This window comes from Equus przewalskii, chromosome 21, assembly GCF_037783145.1.
Source record: "Equus przewalskii isolate Varuska chromosome 21, EquPr2, whole genome shotgun sequence".
Classification (NCBI taxonomy): domain Eukaryota; kingdom Metazoa; phylum Chordata; class Mammalia; order Perissodactyla; family Equidae; genus Equus; species Equus przewalskii.
The window spans coordinates 22,607,678-22,625,648 of record NC_091851.1 but is presented as its reverse complement, the minus strand read 5'-3'; the positions used below and the strand labels follow the sequence as shown (position 1 = coordinate 22,625,648).

General features: G+C 55.2%; 1 protein-coding gene and 1 long non-coding RNA gene across 4 annotated transcripts in view; one reads left to right on the top strand and one right to left on the bottom strand.

Moving 5' to 3' along the window:
* Positions 1–960: 960 nt before the first annotated feature.
* LOC103559170 (uncharacterized) lies at positions 961–7,828 on the top strand. Its single transcript, XR_011531057.1, has 4 exons — positions 961–1,842; positions 2,282–2,351; positions 5,772–5,849; positions 6,739–7,828. It is a non-coding gene; the product is annotated as an uncharacterized lncRNA (long non-coding RNA).
* A 5,526-nt stretch (positions 7,829–13,354) lies between these two features.
* HM13 (histocompatibility minor 13) overlaps positions 13,355–17,971 on the bottom strand; it is a 40,320-nt gene continuing 35,703 nt past the window's right edge. The window contains exons 11-13 of one of the 3 annotated variants that reach the window (XR_011531056.1): positions 16,567–16,652; positions 14,669–14,870; positions 13,355–13,813 (exon numbers count right to left, since the gene is read on the bottom strand). Coding sequence is in view for 2 of the 3 variants with exons in the window: in XM_070589055.1 (XP_070445156.1) it covers positions 13,714–13,813; positions 14,724–14,870; positions 16,567–16,652 (333 nt within the window). In the remaining variant the exon portion in view is untranslated. The remainder of the gene's footprint in view (positions 13,814–14,668; positions 14,871–16,566; positions 16,653–17,971) is intronic. The other 2 variants (XM_070589055.1, XM_070589057.1) reach the window with 2 other exon arrangements.

The following is a 17,971-nucleotide window of genomic DNA, read 5'->3' as shown; positions in this document are numbered from 1 at the left end:
CTGTTGGAGGCGTGGCCTGAGAGAGACTCCAGTCAGCTAAGGGAAGTCAGGGGGGCCTTCTCATAAGAGGAGGTGATAGCCAGCTGACATGAATAAAAGGTGAGCAAGGGTGAGGCAGGTGCTCCTGAGCCCCGGTGTTTGCATATCTGGGATTTCTCAGGACACAGTTGCCACATCAGACTGCAAGAACTTCAAAGTTCAATAACATAAAATGTGATGCGGATGTGGGAAACAACTCATCCACAGCTGGTGAGTGTGTAAACTGGTGTGAGCACTTGGGAGCCCAGTGTGGCCGTACTGAGTAAAAACGAACATCGGAACACCCTCTGACCCAGCAATTCCCTCCCACGGACATACCCTGAAAGTCCCGCACCCTGGATGCCAAAGACGCGCGCAAGGACGTGCCAGCCGTCCCGATAGCAGCAAGGCGCTGAAAACTACGGGCTTGTCCAACAACAGGAGAGCAGGGAAAGACCATGACGGCGGAGCAGGACACGGCAGTCCGTGGGACACAGCGAGACCTACGTGCATTCTTCTGCATACATGCAAAAAATATGTTGCTTAGGGAAAATGCAGAAGGATTTTTTAAAATAAAAAAAATTAAAAAAATTTAAACACACACACAAACAATACTAATAGATTTCCGTGAGTAAAAGTATAAGAAACAGGCCCGACTCAGGATGCTAGGTGGGGGTGGAAGGGTGGCAGGGGCACAGGTGACAAGAAGCTAGCACTGTCTGTGACGTTGTTCTTTAAAGAAGACGGGAGGGGAGCGATACAGCCAACTGCCCGGGTGTTAGCTCTGGCGTTGGGAATATTCCTCGGTCGTTCTTACATTTCATAAAACAAAGTCAGGCGAGCAAGAGGGAAAGGGGCATTTCCAGGCAGAAGGGTCAGCGCAGGTCCAGGCTGGGGGCTAGAGACGGGGGCGGGGGCGGCGGACAGGCTGGCCAAGGGCCCTGCGGGAGGAGGCGGGGGCGGCGCGGTGGCCCTCTGCTCCCGCAGCCACTGGCCGTGACTTGGGGCCGAGCTGGCGGGGCCCCGCACCCCGGGCTTTGGGGACGCGCACCCGCCCGAAAGACATTCCTGGGCGTGGGGCCCCGGGGCCGCGGGGCCACCCGGGGCTGGGCCCGCTGCGCCGGGCAGATGGGCCGCCCCGGCTTCCCGCGCTCGGCCCGTGGGAACCGAGCCCGGCGTGCGGGGGCGAGGGCGCCGGGAACCGCCCCGGGGGAGCGGCGCAGATGGGCGGGGGCCGCGGGCGGCGGCAGATGGGTGCGAGGCCGGCCTGGGGCTGGGCGACAAAGGCTAAGGGCAGATGTTTGCGGCCAGATGTTCGCGGGAGGGGGGAGCCTGGGAAAACTCGGCTCGCCTTCCCGCCGCCCTCCCCTGTGGCTGCTGGGGGCGGGCCTGGAGCAAGGTGCGGCTGGTGTGGCCATCGCCGGGGGCAACTGGGCAGGGGCCGCCGGGGACAGGGACTGAGGGCTTCTCTGGTCGAAGCGTTTAACTACTAGCGAGCCCCTGTACCCTCCGACCCCAACCGTCCCACCGTCTTGCTGTGAAGTACCAGAAAGACATCTCAGGAACCTGGTGTGAACGCCCCTCCCCGTGTGTATCAGTGCGGTGTCCTGCACGCGAAGGTGTCAGCGCAGCCCCCCGCCCCGGCTGCATCACCAGCACCACCACCGTCCTGGCAGCAGCGTGCTGGCTGACGTTTATTCAACCGTTCTCTGATTTTGTTCTCACAGCCACCCTCGCGCAAGGTGCTCTGAGTAACACCTCCAATGGAGGGGCGAGGAACACGGAGGGCCTGAGTGCTAGGTGACTCGGCGAAGGTCGCAGCAAGTATGTGGCAGGGCTGGGTTGGAGTCCAGGATCCTGGAGCCTGTGGTTCCCACAGACCACAGCTCCTTTGGCTTCCTGTGTGCTAAGCTCTTTGCAAACGCCATTCCTTCATTCAGTTGGCAAATATTTGTGGAGCAACCGCTGCACTCCAGCACTGGGGTGTCATAGGGAGCAGAAGTAACAGAAGTCCCCGTCCTGGCGGGGGTAGGCGGTGGTGGTTTATATTTGGGGAAGGGAGCACACAGTGAACAGCGTAAGTGCAATATATGTTATCTCGTCTGGTGATAAATATTATGTGGAAAAAGAAGTCAGGAAAGGAGGGATAGGGAGGGCTGGGGTTGGGGTGGGTTCAATCTTAAATGCGGGTGGTGGTGGTCAGCAAAGGCCTCTCTGAGAAGGTGATATTTCAGTAAAGAACTTTTTCTCTCACTTCCTCCAGCTATTAGGGGAAAAATATTCCAGGCAGAAGTCACAACCAGTGCAAAGGTCCTGAGGCAGAAGTGTGCCTGGTGAGTTCAAGAGGTCAATACGACTTTAGCTGAGTGAGCAAGGAGGAGGGTGCTAGGAAGGGAGGTCAGGGAGATATTGGGGCACGGGGCATAGCTGGATCATGTAGGCCCACGTAGGCCACAGTGAGGACTTTGGCTTTTACTCTGCGTGAGACAGGAACCAGGGGAGGGTTTTGAGCAGAGGAGGATTGTGACCTGACTCGTGCTGAATCTTGACAACTCTGATCCAACCCCTGCAAGGTGGTTATCCCCACTGTGTGTGAGGCTCTGCCCTGCCCCTCGAGGGCTCGTGTTACTCCATTTGTATAATTACAGCAGTTGGTTCAGTTCAGAGTTTCTAACCTTGAGGCTCCTGGGGTGGGTTTCAAAGTTGGGTGAATTTGATGTGTTTTTTTGGAGGGAAAGGATCCACAGCATCTAACACATTGCCAAAGGAGCGTGGAAGGATAGGAAGTGTTCTTAGCAGCCTTGTTCATAAATGCCCGTGGAAAGGAGAATGGCTAAGTCAACTATGAAATGCCACGTGGCCCTGGGAGATCATGAGACAGCGCCCCCGCTCTCAGGCATTTATACTAAGGATACACTCAAATGTGTGAAATGCTGCAGGTACAGGAGGAACAGCAAGCTGGGAAGACCCGTATGTCCCTCACTGGGGGTTCGTTGAATAAAGGGTGGTCTCTCCATAGAATGGGGCACACGCGGCTGTTAAAGAGAACAGAACGAGGAAGCTCCCTGTCACCCTGAGCCGCTAAGGTCTCCAGGGTGCATTGTTAACCAGAAAAGACCAAACCAAAACGTTGCAGAGCAGTAAGCATTGACTGCACCCCTTGTGTTTACAAAAGAAGAAACAGACAAGAAAGCAGATTGTATACGTGTTGCTTATATCTCACTAGGAAACTGGCCACCGTGGCTGCCTCTGAGGGGGAAAAGAGGGAGGCTGGTACTTTTTAAATTTTGTGCCATGAGCATGTACTACTTAATCAAAAATGAAATGGGGGGCTGGCCCGGTGGCGCAGCAGTTAAGTTCCCATGTTCTGCTTTGACGGCCTGGGGCTCTCAGGTTTGGATCCCGGGTGTGAACATGACAGCACTTGTCAAGCCATGCTGTGGGTAGGTGTCCCACATAAAAAGTAGAGGCAGATGGGCATGGATGTTAGCTCAGGGCCAGTCTTCCTCAGCAAAAAGAGCAGGATTGGCGGCAGATGTTAGCTCAGGGCTAATCTTCCTCAAAAAAAAAAAAATAGAAAAAAGAAATGAAAGTGTAAAGGGGAGAGGTCTGGACCAAGAAGAGATTAAGGGAGAGTGCTATGTCCCTGGTTTCTCTCCAACTCTGAGATTGCGTGGTTTGGAGACGTCTGTGACTAACGAGTGGGAGAAATTCACCTGGCCCCATGATTGGGCCTGAGGATTGCTCACAGTCAAAGCCACCTGCAAGGCGGGGGGGTGGGGTGGGGGTGAGGGGAGGTCGGGGGTGGGATTTGGAGGTAGTGAAGGCCTTGTCACTGGGCTGGGGGCCCAGAGACAAGAGCATTTCTAGAATTTACTTTTTTTTCTATTTAACAGCTTTGGGATGATTATTATATTGAGATATATATCTTATTACATTGAGATGTAATTCACATATCATACAATTCACTGACTTAAAGTGTACAACTCAACGGTTTTTAGTATATTCAAAGATTTGTGCAATTATCACCACAATTCATTTTAAAAATTTTCATCACACAAAAAGAAATCCCATACCTGTTGGCAGTCACGCCCCATCTCCCCCCGCCTCCCCCAACCTCCTCAGCAGCCACTAATCTACTACTTTTCTGTCTCTATAGATTTGCCTATTCTGGGAATTTCCTATAAATAGAAGAATACAATATGTGATCTTTTGTGACTGGCTCCTTTCACGTAGCATAACGTTTTCAAGGTTTCTCTAGAATATAATTTCTAAATACTCAGGGACACCCGCAAGCTGTAGTGGGGGTTACCTCTGGGGTTGGGGTGGAAAATCAGATTGAAGGTGGACTTCCCCTTTTTTTGAATTAATTATTTTTTTATTGAGGTAACATTGGTGTATAATTTTTTTTTTTGCTTTGCCCTTTTTGTTGCATGTACTTCTGTGTGATTTGCTTTTTCATCAAAATGTGTTTCTTGTATTAAAGCTGCTTAAAATGATAACATATTCATTATAGAGAATTTGGAAATATAGATCAGCTCTAAACAAAAGTAAAATCATCCTCAGGGCCAGCTGGGTGGCACAGCGGTTAAGTTCCCACGTTCCACTTCGGCGGCTCAGGGTTCGCTGGTTCGGATCCCGGGTGCAGACATGGCACCACTTGGCAAGCCATGCTGTGGTAGGTGTCCCACATATAAAGTAGAGGAAGATGGGCATGGATGTTAGCTCAGGGCCAGTCTTCCTCAGCAAAAAGAGGAGGATTGGCAGCAGTTAGCTCAGGGCTAATCTTCCTCAAAAAAAAAAAAAAAAATCCTCAATCTTATCCCTAAACTCATAAATGCAGAGAGAAAACTTCTGAATGTTTAAGAGGAGGGCTGGATTTGCACCAGGGGCAGGAGAGGCATCTTCTGCCTGGGGAGCAGCAACAGCAGTGTGTGGGGGGGATCCAGTGATATTTCCAGATTCCTTCTAAAGAGGCAATGATTTTGATTTTTCTGTTACTTGCCATAACTGGTAAATACCCCTGGTCCCAGACGCCTGCTGTGAATGCCCCCCCCCACACACACCCCTCCCTCCGTCTCTGTTACTTATCACAAGGTGGAATTAAGTATTTATTTGGGGAATTATTTATTCATGAGCATTTTGATTTCTGGAGGGTATAGACCAAGGAGGAATAACAAGTCCAGCCCTGCTGAGTTATAGAACAAGCAATGTGGGTGAAATGTGAAACCAGGCAGGGCCCGGCCTGGCACAGAGCGGATGCTCGATCGACTGTAAGCGTTGAGGAAACAGCCTCTGTGACCTGAGAATAAAGATGTGTATTTCATTCCTCAGTTATTAAGTACCTACTGTGTGTCAGGCTCTGGCCAAGTCCTAGGGAGAGATCAGTAACATTCATGTCTCCTTCCCTTCCTGGCTTCCCTAGGGACTTTTGTCTGGCCTTTTCCAGGATCATTATCTAATTCAATAATTGAGATGATAATAATGACGGCAATGATCTAACGGAGTGGTTAAGATTTCAGGCTCTGGGAGGGGGCCAAACTGGACTCAAATCATGGCTCCACTGCTTTGGGGACTACGGGGCTTTGGGCACACAGTCCATCTTCCCTGGGTTTTAGGGTCCACCCGGTAAGGTTGCGGTGGGGGTGCACCGTGACAATGATGCAACACATGCTCCGCTCTGCTTGGTCTGGAGTAGAACAGTGGTGGTTACTGAGAGTTTATCATTGGTCGCACTCTCCGTTTGTCCGCAGTCCACAGTTCCTGAGCCTGTCACCTAGCACCATTCCCAAAGGTATCCTCCCAGCCACACCGTGACTCCAGTTCTGCAGGTGAGGAAGCTGAGGGCGCAGACTGACGAGGATGGACAGGGGTTGAGGACATGGGCGTTCTCACTGTCTGACTCCCAGGACCAGGGGCAAATGTGGCTGGGGGCTGGGAACGAGGAGCTCTTCTCCACCCTCCCCCTCGCTTCCCTGGGAAAATCCAACAGGTGGTGGGGCCCCAGCCCTGGGGGCCATTATGCGGGGCCTGGGAGGGTCGGAGGGCCCAGTGTGTGTCTGGGAGAAGATGGATGCCTTCATTACCATGTGAATCCTGGGAAACTGCTGCCCAGGCTGGGTGGTGGGTGGGCGTGGGCCGTGGGGCCAGGGGCTTGGTGTTCTCAGGCCTGGACCACACAGCAGCTGGGAAGGGGGTCCCCGTGGATTCCTGAGGGACCCATTAACAAAAACAGATAATGGGATTTCCCCTCTTGTTTAATTTCTTATTTTAGGACATCTCCATCCGGTGGGGCTTAAAAGAGACACAGATTGAAAACAAAAAGATTTTTTTAAAGGAAGAAAAACCCTTTTTTTCCTTCTCAGTTGCAACTTTCCCACCGATTGCACTGCACATTCGGGCCTGAACAGTTAACGTCAGAGCCTTTCACAGCACGGGCACAAATCAGCGTCTCTGTGCGGGCATTTTCCAGCGCTGCTCCCTGAATGGCTCTTTCATTCATGTAAAATACGTGTTAGGTAAATCCTGGGTGATTAGCAAATAGTTGCCAGGCACATTGGGAGAAGCAGGTTTTAGGCTTAAGATACAAAGGTGTCATCAACTTGGCTGGAGCAGAAAGGACTGGACAGTGTTTTGAAAGGAGGCAGGTGGTAGAGAGATAATAATAGTAATTGGAATAACAGCAACAATAACCAGTGACTGTGTACCCCCATTTTACAGATGGGAAAACTGGGGCTTCGGAGTGACCCAGGCAGAGGGGAGCGTGGACCATAGAACGACACTGGAACACACAGGCTCACGCGCACGTGGGCAGAAAGAAGGTCGAACAGCACGAGTTCCCCAGCTCGTACAAGCAGAGCCTTTGCGAGCACCATCTTACCAACCGGAACACTTCCGCAGTGCACGCACGCAACCTCCCTCCCTCTCACCTTCTCTCTCTCACCCCCACCAGTGCAGGCGCTTGCTCACAAACTTCTCACAACCACACACACTTACACACACCAAGTTTGTTCCAGATGCAGAAGCAAACACAACCAGGTAGAAACCCACCTACAGCACCATCCCACAGAGGATTCCAGCATCCCCACGCTCACCCACACGCTTGGACCATCCCGACACTCACGAGAATACACGCTGTCTTTCACACACAAGCGGTAGCTGCTGAGAGAACCTGTCAAGCGGAGAGGACCTGGGGCCAGCAGAAGGCGACTCGGCCCCTCCCCCAGCCCCACACCTCGGCAGCTGGCTCTCCAGCCTTGGCCCCCTGGGTTTTCTCCACTCCCCCACCATCTGTGACACGTGTGTCTTCTCTGCCTCCACCTCCCCTCCCCTACTCCAGGGCCCCCGCTGGACCCTGGGGTAGCCTGAGATGGGGTGGGCACCTGCCTGCGGGGGAGAGGCACGTGGAGGCCTTAAATGCAGCGCCAAGGGGCTCAGCCTTATCTGGGGTGCCCCCTCCCCCCTGGGCTGGTCCCAGGCAGGCACAGGGCCGGGCCACTCCACAGCTTTGAGGAGGGCAGGGCGCAGAGGGGAGGACGGCCCCTTGCAGACCCCAGCGAGCCTCATCCGGCACCATGCGGGGGGGTCTGCCTTCACATGCAGATGGGCTGTTTGTCTCACTGGGTCTGTCTTAAAATGACAAAGAGGTTGGATGCTGTCTGGGTACCTGATGAGATGATGACAACTGACCAAAATGGGGAGGGGGAGGTTGTTAACTGTGGAAAGAAAAGAGATGTCAAAATAGTATGCACTGCAGATATGATTTGTGTTAAAAAATACATAATAAACAGAAAAAAAGTCTGAAATCTAAGTTAAGGTGTTAATGGCAGTGACCTCTGGATGGCAGGGTTATGCTGTTTTAGTTTTTCATTTTTTTACGTATACTGTAATTTTCTACAAGGTATGTGTATGCAGCTTCTGGATAATAAAAGGTTTTATAAATGAGTATTTAATGACAGGAAAAATGACAAGGTGGTGGTGGCCTCCTGGGAGCCCAGAGCTCGGGAAGGCTCCTTATTGCCGTGTGGGCAGGTCCTTCTCTGTGCCTTTACTTCCTCATCTGTTGATGGAGACTCACCACGTGGAGGGGGACGTGAGCGGTAAGGATGTAATGCATGGAAACGCTTGGAGCGGGGCGGCGCACAGTAAATGCTCAGTGATGGTGGCTGCTGCCACTCTTCCGAGAAGGCTGTTTACACTGCCCGGTAGAGACTGGACTCCTCCACCAGGAGGGGTGGGTGTGCATGAGTCCCCTAGGCTGGCTCATGTGCAGATTCACACACATATAGGTCTGCCCAGGCACATATGTGTGCCTTGTGCACACCCAAAGTGTGTACATTGCATGAGGCGCATTGCACTCGTGTGGGGGCATCAGGCACATACACAAGTGTGTGCAAACAGGATCACAGGATCTTGGCTCTGAGAACACTGGAGCATGGGACATTCTGTTTCAACCTCAGTCCTCTATCCCTGGCACTCTCAGCCCTCTGGTCCCTTCAGCTCAGGGATGCTGGGAATTTAGGCTTCTTCCTGGTACCTGACCGGACCCAGGGACCTGGAGGGGGTCTTAGGACATTTGAAGGGTGGGAGTGGTGCAGACTGAATAACCTCTAAGAAAGAGGAAATTGCTAAGTAGAGCCGAGACTCCTGGGTTTGTGGTCCTGCCATGCTGCAGAGGGACATCTGGATGACCCTGGGTCTATCCTCTGTCCCGCTTTGAGTCCTCGGTCTCTCCCGTGCATGCACCCAGTGGGTCCTTGCCTGTTTATCACTCAGAGCATCATCATCATCATCACTGGCTTGGAGTCCCCTCCATGACTTCCTGGCCTTCTCCATTTGTAAAGCTGAGGAAGAACTATGTCACCCTCTGCTGAGAATCCTTCCTTGGCTCCCCACTGCCTTCAGGATAAAGCCTCCGCTCCCTGGCCTGGGCTGGTGGGATCTGCTCCCCTTTCCTCCTCTCTCCTTTCTTTTCTTCACTCTGCTGGCCTTTTCTCTCTGCTCAGACTGGGACCCCCTCCCGGAAGTGGTGACGAAGGGTCAATGAGGGCAGGGAGCTTCCTCTTCTCTTCTTTGTATTTAATTTGAAGTCCAACAAATTTGCATTCAAATCTCATCTTTGCCATTTTCTAGTTCTTTGTGACCTAGAAAGGACTGTCTCTGAGTTTTAGATGCCTCCTTTGCCAGATGGAGATAATAGTTAATCTTTCTTTTTGGATTTATTTTTATTTTCAACTCTATCTGTTTTTGAAAAATACGTTCACTTGGCTCAAAAATTTAAAAACACAAGATATACAAAAGATTACACATACAGGAAAAATTTCCTTCAAGCCACCCCGCTCCTTTGTATATTCCTTGCCCACACGTTTATTCAAATATCTTTTTACACATCTTGTAGATGCTTCCATAAATATCATCTGAGGACCTGCCATATGTTCTCCATGGATTGTTTCATTCAATCCTTACAGCCACCCATGAGGTCGACGAGGAAACTGAGGCTCAGAGAGGAGAAGCCACACCGTTGGTAAGCAGTAGACCCAAGATAACGTGAGCGTGTCCATTTACCAAGCGCCTGCTATGTCCCAGGCCCCAAGATTGGCCCAGACATGGGACACTCAACCGGTCATTCAACAAATACTGAGAGCCGTCATCTTTCCGGCGCTGGGGCAGGAGCTGGGGCTACCACCGGGTGCGTGGGAATAAAGGCCCCGCCCTCCCAGAGTTTATATCCCAGTGGAGACTGCCCATCGCTGTTGCCTCACTTTCCAGGTAAGAAAACGAAGGAACAGAGGCAAAGAAACTACCCTGCGATCACAGTGATAAGAAAAGATCTGGGAGGGGCTGGCCCCGTGGCCGAGTGGTTAAGTTCCTGCGCTCCGCTGCAGGCGGCCCAGTGTTTCGTTGGTTCGAATCCTGGGCGCGGACATGGCACAGCTCATCAAACCACGCTGAGGCAGCGTCCCACATGCCACAACTAGAAGGACCCACAACTAAGAATATACAACTATGTACCGGGGGGCTTTGGGGAGAAAAAGGAAAAAAATAAAATCTTTAAAAAAAAAAAAAGCCAAGAAACGAGCTGGGATAAGCAGCTCCGTTTTATGCTGTGAAAACTGGGGCACAGAGAGGTGATTTGCCGAAGGAAACCGAGCTAGCAGGCGGCAGACCCGGGATTCCAGGTCCCCGGTCGCCCGGCCCTTCCCCGGGGGCGTGTCCACGTGGCTCCGCCCCGCCCCGCCCCGCGCGGCCGCGTTCCTGGCAGCCCCGGCGGCCGTTTCCTGCCTGCGTCGCTGGGCGGGCGGCAGGCCCATCTGGCGGCCCCACGGGGCGGCGCGGGGAGGCGGCCCAGACTCGCTGGAGCCAGGCGCCGGCCTGGGCCCCCCTGCCTGCCCGGAGAGCCCAGGTGTGGCCGCGCCGGGGGTGGGGGTGGGGCCTTCCTTCCCGCTCGGCCCTTCCTGACGCACCCGGGCAGGATGCAGCCTCCTCCCGCCCCCTCCGCAGCCTCCGCCTCCCGCGACCCGGCCTGCAATCGCGGCGGGAAGCCTAGCCGCGGGAGAGCGGGGCGGGCAGGGCGCAGCAGCCCCATCTCTGGTATCCACTCCTGAGGAGACCCCCGGGCTAGTCTTGCCCTTTTTGGGGTGAACTCTGTTTCCCCACTTGTGGCAGGACAGCAGGACTCTGACCTCCTTGGGTCTCACCCAGACAGGGCTGCGGGAGCCATATACACCTCTCCTGCCTTAGGTCTTGACATTATCGTTGACTTTACCTTATCCGTTTATTCAGCCATTTCAAGTCTGTCTCCCCGATCACAGCTTCAGCTCCGGGGCGGGCGCTTGGCTTGTGCTCCTCGCTGTGCTAAGCCCACCTCATACCTGGGGCTGAGGTCTGAAAGGGCATCTCAAGGCTTTACCCCCCAAAGTTGGAGCCCCGCTTGGAAGGGAGTCTTACCCATTTCACAGCTAAGGAAACAGGACAGAGTGGGCAGGCCTGCCCCAGTCGCCTTGTGCAGCCAGTTCTCCCTCAGACGCTGAACTTCTCCAACGCCGCCCCCAAGAAAGGGAACCGCAATCTAGTGTCCTGATGTATGTCAAACAGCACCTCTGATGAACATCAAGGTCCTGGAAGCCAGGCACCCTGTTTCAACACCCCCCTCCCGCCGGGGCACTTAATGTCTCTCTGCTTCAGTTTCCTTGATCTGTAAAAATGATGGTACCTACCTCACAGGGTTGTTGTAACGATTACATAAATATTTCTAACATACATAGCAGGATGCTAGACACGTTAGACACAAATGAGACGGAGTGTCTATTCACCCTGAGAGGGACTCCCAGCAGGGCTGGCCTTCCCCCTGAAGCCCCCTCCCCTCCGCTGTAGTCAAGGGAGACTGAGGCCACAAAGAGGGACACCTGACAAATCAGGGGCAGAACTCGGGAGCGCTGCAGCAGCTTCCCAAGAACGCACCCCCACCCTGGGGTGAGGCTGGCAGTAGGCCCACCCAGGGCCCTGGCCAGCCACCCACCCCCGCCTCTCCACGGCGTGCAGGCCCAATCCGTGCCCGGCCTGCTGCCATTTTTCCATGGGACTCTGGCGGTGGCGGTTCACATCTGGAGTCTAGACTCGGAGGCTCTGCGGGCCGGGCCTACCGCCCGGGCTGGGCCGTGCTGCCCGCTGTTTGCTCAGCTGAAGCTGGTTAATTGGAATTAGAGTGGCCTCTGCGGTGCCGGCTGGCCGGGCGGGCCCTGGATGGCCGCTGCCGAGGTCTGTGGAACATCTGGCCAGGCCAGGACGGTCATTAGGTGGCAGGCGCCCGGCGCCACTGCCACCTCAGCCTCAGCCGGGGGCCGGCGGTGACTCAATGAGGCCTTTGTGGGCTCTGGGCCGCAGAGCCAACCGCGCTGTGTGCTTGGGCTGCCTGCCCCATCTGCTGCCCTCAGAGAGGCCTTGTTCCAGGACCACACGGCCTCCCCTCTGGAGGCGGCTGGAGTCGGCAGGGATCCGAGAAGCCCCTGAAAGGGACCTCCCCTGGCCGAGAGAAGCCTGAGATTCCCTATGCTACTTTCCTTTCTGTAGACTCGTAGGCCCAGAGAAGTTGGGTGGCTGGCTCAAAGGTGCCCAGCACACCAGCCACCATGACTCAGGCCCAGGGGTTTGGAAAGAAGTTGCATAGTCCTTAGGAACTCTTGAATTCCACTCAGATTGCTTGAGATGGACTCCATGTCTACGCGCAAGCTGCCTCGATTCTCTCATTTGCACAACGGAGCGAATACTGGCAGCTACAGCCCAAGACTGAGAATTCAGCGAAATCCTGTATTGAGGTGCTCGGTACATGTAACACTCAGTACCGGGTGCGAGCATTGCAACAGTACTTCTGATTCTCTGCTCATACTTATCCTTCAGCTACCTCCAAATTGTCTGGAAGCGACTGTTATTTCCAGCTGTTGAACCTGCGGCTTGGGCAAGGGAGAGCCCTGGGCTGGGAGCTGAAGGCCCATCTCAGGCCAGTGGCCACCCCCTCCCGCCTGTTTCTCCATCCAGTGACCCTGTACCAGGCAGGTGGATGAGTGCTGTACCTACTGCTCGCCTGGTCCACAGGGGGCTCTCCTGCAGGCCAGGGCCGCTGTCTTCCGCAAACCTTGCAGAAACTCTGGCTCTGGGACCTCGAGCTCTCAGGCCTAGATGGCCCCTCAGAAGCACTGGGCCTAATCCCTTCCCATTCCAGCGTCTCTGGGAGCCCGGACCCTTGTGCTGTGACTGGCCTTGCTGTGGGGAGAGGGGTGGCTCCTAGAAGAAGGATCCTTCTGGCCTTGCGGTAGTCATTTTGGAAGAACCTCGAGAATGGGCAGAATGGGAGCCATGGGGCCTTGATCTCAAGAGCGACCTAGAGTCCAGCATTCTCCAGCTGGAGCCATATGGACATCGGGACCAGGGAAGCTGGCTCCAGTCAGCCTGGGACCCATGAGGCCCTGCCCATTTCTGTGGCTTTCAGATACTGGTCCCCTTGCTGAGTCAGGTCAGCCACTTGACACCCACCCACCCCACCTTTCAACAACCAGCACCGGTCCAACACCCTCACTGCCTCCAAGTGTTGGGAGAAAGGTAGTGAGGAAAACTGGATGGCTGGGGGGAGAGGAGGGCTCATGGGCCCCCTCTGCTGGCCAGGGGGTGCCTTGGGGTACTGAGCTGGCACCCTGGCCACTGGGTGGGCATCCAGGAGGATGGAGGGGCCCAGAGGTCAGGGCCTCCCTCGAGCCGAGTTGTGATGGTCCACCAGGAAGTCCCCAGGAATGGGCTTACAGTAAAGTTTCTGGGGGGGAGATCGTAAACCCAATGCAAGATGCTGGGTGCAGAACCCTTCCAGGAGCGCAGTGGCCTGCCTGAGCAAGGGGATGAGTTTTAATGTGAGGCAAAGTCAGTCCACAATACAAAAATCTAAAAATCAGACCCACATTTCCCACCTGGCACCTGGGGGTGGGCGAAGTTGGGGGCTTCCTTTGCCTGCAGGGGATGGGGAGGGCAGAGGGAGGCCAGAGAAGGGGGAGAGGGAGGCAGGCCCCAGAGGCCCTGCTGGAGGGATCCTGCCACATGCGCCCCTCTGCTGGAGCTGCTGGGCCTCCTGGGGCCTCTGCCTGTGCAGGCCTGTGCTGGTCCATCCCTGCCTGTCTGGTCTGGCCCTCAGAGGGTCAGGCACCAGCCGCATCATTTCTCCTTCTTCTCCAGCCCCTTTGATGCTGAGGCCTCTGTTCCCTCTTTGGATTCTGTCACTGCCGCTGGATCCTTAGGGCTTGACTCCTCATAACTGACCAAGAAACAAAACAATAAAAACACCACATTTAGAGGAGGGTGAGAGGAGAATCTTTGTGCCCCGCCTCCCCACCATCCCAAGAAACCCCTGGGCTCACGAGGAACATCAGCCCCGCACCCACAGCCCAGCATCTCCCAGCACTTGGCCCTGGCCCACTGTGTGCCCTCCTCAGACAGGCTGCTCTGCTTTCTCTGTGCCCATGGGGCCAGGGGCGGCAAGGACAGCGGCAAATGGACGAGGCTGGGCTTGGGCTTGTGCGGAGCAATTTTAAGCTTCTTGGACCTTCTGCTGGAGAGAATGGGGGAAAAAAGGGCAGCCAGGATGAGGCTATGGGAGAGGGGTGGCCTCCCAGGGCACATGGCAGGAGTCACACAGCTTGGCCCCAGGGGTGTGGGCAGGCAGGGGGTTGCTCTACTGGCAAGTGGCAAGGTGCCACCTTGAGGGCATATACCCTGGCTTAGCTTACTACAGGCTCTACTCCTGAGCAGCTGAGATCACGCCAAGGACAATACCCACATTTCCTCACCAGGTCAACCTGTGAGGCAGGAAGGTGCCCACTTACAGATGAACAAAGTGAGGCTCCAAACGAGGAAAGTGATTTGCCCAAGCTTATATATATACAGCGAGCGGTAACAGTACTACCACTGTTTTGACAAGGGCTGTCGACAGCCACTCTCTCGCGTGAGCCCCCGCGTTACTGGCGAGGACATGGAGGTGAGGGGTTGCCCTGCTGCTTGTCCCTGGGCTGGGCGCACGGACTGCCTGGAGGTTGTGGAGGAGCTGCCTCGTGCCGCCAGCCCCTGGCAATGCGCCCTGGCCCGTACACTGGGGCTGGGGAGTCTGCCCTACCTTGGGCCCCGGGGCAGTGGGGGAAGCGGGCAGGTGGGCACCCGCTGGGCATTACATGGCGCTGGGATTCTGCGGGCGCCGGCGGCGAGGGCCAGCTAGCTTCTGCTGCATGGAGTCGGCCAGGCTGGCTGGGGAGCCCGAGACTGTGGGGAAGTGGGTGAGCCTCGGGGTATGAGGCAGGATTTCCGCCGAGGACTCGTAGCTGTGTGAGAGACAGACAGAGAGACAGAAAAAAGAGATGGAGAGGAAAAGACCGAGGGAGGACAGAGACTTCCCTTCCAAGGAGCAGGGAGCAGAACTGTGACCTATTTTTCTCTATCTCTGCACTTTCCGACTCTGTGGAAAGGAGCCGGTATTACTTGGAGAATAAAAAAGAAAAGATGAACCTACATAGGGGACACTATGCAGCTGTGAGAAAGAACGAGGACGTTCTAGATGTATATGTGCTGCTGCAGAAACACCTCTAAGACACACTGTTGTGTGAAAAATCAAGACGCAGAATGCTCTGAGAATGCCACCATCTGTGCAAGATCCCGCACACACGCATTTGCTCTGAGGTGCAAAGATGTCTTTGAATGTGTGTGACCGAGCTGGCGTCTGTAGGGTGGCTGGGGTGTGAAGGGGTTCTCCCTCTCGTAGCTGTGGAACTTTGAAATGAAAAAAAAAGGGGAGTGCCAACAAGGGGAAAAGTAAAGAAAGGGCAAGGTTGAGGATTAGGGAGAAAGATGGACAGAAAGAGAAGAGAGATCACCTGCTTTTTCGCCCCCACCTCAGACCCTGCTGAGGGGTGGGGCAGAAAGGAGGGCACAGTGCCCATATGGCAGAACGTTTAGGGAAACCATGCAGCAAGTGGGTGGGGGCCACCCTCTGCCCTGGCTGGAGGTGTTCAGAGCTGACCCATGAGGACCTAACAGGCCTGGACCTGGGGAGGTCACCCCAAGGGGTAGGGGGCTGGGGGTGAGAGTGGATGAGAGTCAGAGGAGGGTGAGGGGCGGTGCTGAGGGCAGGCATCAGGTCCCATCCCTGCCCCTAAAGCTCCCCCAGGTCTGCCCCAAGTTCGCCCCCTCAGCCTTGCCTCAGTTGGGCTTTGCCAGGCCAGGAGATGCGGGCAGGCAGGCTGGGAGCCTGGGGCTTCTAGGCAGGGCAGGGAGGGCAGAGGCAGATCTAGGGGAGGGGTGAGTCACAGGCTCCCCTGCAGGCAGCCAGGTGCACAGAAAGCCCTGGCAGGCGCTTGAGGAGCAACTTGGAGGCCAGGCAGGTGGAGCTGGGTGGAAGGCCCCTGAGTGGGCAGCTTCAATTGCAGCTGGCAGTTATTTCTGGGTCCTGGGAGGCAGGGTCAGCGGGGCTGGGGAGCAACACCTGTTGGAGTCACGCAGGCCTTAGGGTGTGGATGGGGCAGTGCGCAGGGTGTGGTGGGTGTGCACACGGCTATGGGGAAGGGGTATGTGTGTGACCCAGACAGAGAAAGACCAGTTAGCTGTGGATTACACTAGGGTCCCCCTAATGTTTACATGTGAAAACTGAGGCCAGGGGAGAGGAAGGACATGCCTGAAGTCACATGGTGGCAGAGTCAGGCTGGGAACCCCAGGCTCCTGACAGGAGGGCAGCTCAGGTGGAAATCTACACCAGCCAGTCCCTTTTTAAGACCCAGCTGGCATCTGGGTGTGGGGGCTGCCTCGAGAGCCCCAAGACCTTGCCCTCTCCTGTTCCTGGCCCACAGAAAGGGGACAGAAAGTGTTCCCCCTGGTGCTCACAGGCCAGGCACTGACATGTTGGCGGAAAGGGTGAGGGGTGGGGCTGTTCCTCTGGAGACATGTACAAACAGCCCCGGCCGGCTCCACCAGCTGCCTGCAGATGCACCTGTGCTATGCAGGCATCTGCCCCCTGCCCCCTCTTACCTGAACATCTCTGTCACTTCTCCTTTGGCCAGTGCCACCAGGATGGGAAAGCCGATGCAGGCAGGGACCAGGTACAGGAGGGCAGGCTGAGAGAGGACATAGGCTGGTGAGGTAATGCTGGGCAGGGCACCTGCTCAGGGCCACGCTCATCACTCCAACCCTCTCTTGGGTATGGCTGAGTTACTGTGACTGCCTAGGTTAACAGAGCGTCAGTGGCTGGGCCTGAACCTGGGGCTCCTGACTCCCACACCAGGGCTGCTCCTCCACGGTGGGGAATGCACGAAACCCAAAGAAACTCGAGTATGCAGGGCTTTAGGGGTCCCCAGGAGTCTGGCTGGCAGAGTACGAATCAGCTGGGACATCAGGGTCAAACCTGCAACCTCCTGGGTTGGTCCTATTCCCAGAAACCATGCTTCCCTAGTTCTGGGGCTGGAAGTTTGCATTTTTAACAAATTTCAGGAGATGCTGTTATAAAGACAGTGATGACGAGGACATTAACTGCTAGGTATGGAGCACTTGCTGTGGCCTGTGCTGAGGTCATGCAGCTGGTCACTGGCTCTGCCGGGATTCATGTCCAGGTGGGCTGGGCTGAGCCCACGGTGAGACTCCTGGTGAAGCTAGGTTTGAAGGACAGGACAATTATACTAACAGGCCCTGTTCATGGAGCACCTGCTGTGTGCCCTGAGCTCAGGCCTCCCAGGGAATGTTTCAGTCCATCTCTGCATCCCTCATGACCGTCTACCTTGTGTACAGGAGGAAGGCCGACGCTTCGGGAGGAGAGGGGACAGCTCAGGCCTCTGACGTCTAGTACACTGTGGACTGAACCTTGTGCATACTAGACTCTAAAGCCATTCTTTTCCTTGCAGCAACTGAAAGTTGAACGTCACTCTACTGTTCACCCCTCCATGGCCCCCTATGCTCCCAGTGGCCTGAAGTCCCCATGAGATGTGACCCTTGCTTTCTTCTCCAACCTCACCTGACCTGTGCTACTCTGGCCACACTGGCCTCATTTTGGTAGTCCTTGTCCCCACCAGCCATAGGACCCCTGCCTGCAGAGTTTCTGGGATGCTCTTCCCCCTTTTGCCTAGTTTCCTCCTCCTTCAGACTTTAGCTCAGCTGTTACTTCCGTCGGGAAACCTTCATTTGCATGGAGTCAGGTCCTCCTGTTGCACACACTTGGGGCCCTGCAATCCTTCACAGCATTCTCTGGCAATTTGGAACGAAACATCCCCGTGCCATTACAGACGAGTCTCTCTCCTGCTGGGCTGTGAGCTCCATGAGGGCAGGCTCCACAGCTGTCCTGTTCACTGCTATATTCCTGCCACTAAGAGGGCCTGGTAAACACTACGCGAATGGCTCCTTCATGGTGCTCACAAAGTTGACAGGGTGACCTGGAGATGACTAG